At 45.1% G+C, this 1,715-nt stretch overlaps 1 protein-coding gene across 1 annotated transcript; it reads right to left on the bottom strand.

Annotated features, from left to right (window-relative positions):
* Positions 1 to 655: 655 nt before the first annotated feature.
* On the bottom strand, positions 656 to 1,261 carry SARC_15500 (hypothetical protein; the record flags this gene model as incomplete). The annotated part of the gene is made up of 1 exon (XM_014290380.1): positions 656 to 1,261. A coding segment is annotated over one exon (579 nt), but the record flags the coding sequence as incomplete, so codon positions are not given.
* Between the last annotated feature and the right edge of the window lie 454 nt (positions 1,262 to 1,715).

Raw genomic sequence — 1,715 nt, 5'->3', positions numbered from 1 at the left:
CACACACACACACACACACACACACACACACACACACAATATATATATATATATATATATAAATAAAGATTTCAGTGTGTCGAAGCGATGGAGATGGAACTAAAACATAGTGTTCACACCGTCGACAAATTCAACCACCATGTTAGAAACATGGACTCCCACGGGATATATGTGACCAACAAATCAAATGTAGACAGGCAGACACCATTGATACACTGTATTGGAATACACATTATTTGTGCAGCTATTAAACAAAAGATAGGAAACCATTGTACTCGTTACGGATCGAAATACGGATCGAATATAAATTTGGTAGACTATGACAAGGGTACTTTCTACCAAATGCCGCTGTAGGAAATTGCACCATGATATTTTGTTTAAGTATTCTGAATAAATAGCTATATTGGATTTTGTGTAGAACTTTGTAGAATTAGGGTTTTATATATGGCAAAGCACGAATTCTGGACGACGATATGGTCCCCTGCACACAGTTATTGCCGAATATTCCCCCAAAAAACCAAATAAAAAGCCGTGCAAAGACATCTGCCACGATTCGCAATTGTGCCATGGTGGTGTGCGTCGGACATAAACACGCCCAATAGACATCCTTCAACGTACGATATGTGAATACACTCAACAAACTGCAATATGTGGAGGTTATTTCAATTCATTTGGCTCTGCTTTATTGCACTGCCGACACCTTTTGCATCTCCGATGAAGTGAAGGGCTGTTGTTTCTGCGCGCGTGTCTGTGGCTGTGTTGATGTCTTTGTCTGTAATTGCGCATGTGGCTGTGGTTGTGCATACGTGTATGTGTGTGGCTGCGTGTGCGACTGCGCCTGTGCGGGGGTTATGGCAGTCGGTGGCTGTTGTTGCGAGAGTGTATTGGGCTGTGGTGTCTGTGGCTGGTGTAGTGCCTGTTCATGGGCTGGTTGTCGTGCCTCTATCCACGTAGGTGCGGGTGCCTGTGCGTGTGTACCCGTGTACGTGTTTAGCTGACCCTTCCCATGCGTTGGTCCCACACTCCCCCCCTGTGACAGCGTGCGTGTGTTTGCTTGTATAGTGATAGGGGCCGTCGCTGTTTCCTTCGGCTGCAGTTGTATCTGCTTGATCATGTGTGGGGCTGTCTTGGACAGGGCCTGTTTGCCCTGAGAGCCCTTTTTCCTCCCCCCAGGTGGCTTGTGATGTTGGGCAGCGTGCTCAGCGCTGCAGTAGTTGAGTGGTGCTATGCGCGATTTGACACACCCTCGCAGGTGGCATCGCTAGTTATATTAGTATGGAGAGAGAAAGTTATGGTGCTAAGCTAAAAGAAGTGTATATGAGGAGGATAAGATAAGGTACACACATAGAAGGGTAAGGACAGAGAGAACGAATGGGGCAAAGTTAAAAGTGTATTAACCAAAGGTAGTCTGGAGGCATGTCCAGACCACTGGCGACAGTGTGGCTGCAAGGGGATTTCAGCTGAATCTGTTGCGGCGTATATATAATGTCTAACGTCGTAAGAAAATACAAACAAACATACAGACGCAGACGCAGGCGCAGACGCAGACGCAAACCCATATAAACACGTGTACACACACGCACACGCACATTTATATATATTTATATATATATATGCATCCTGTTCATACGTTATGTTCTAAAAGTTTATATACTATCATATGTATAGGTACGCAAACGTTCAGATACCAAATAAATGCATCTGCGCGACGGACA

Source organism: Sphaeroforma arctica, assembly GCF_001186125.1.
Source record: "Sphaeroforma arctica JP610 unplaced genomic scaffold supercont1.6215, whole genome shotgun sequence".
NCBI lineage: Eukaryota > Ichthyosporea > Ichthyophonida > Sphaeroforma > Sphaeroforma arctica.
This window is presented reverse-complemented; position numbering and strand designations above follow the sequence as displayed.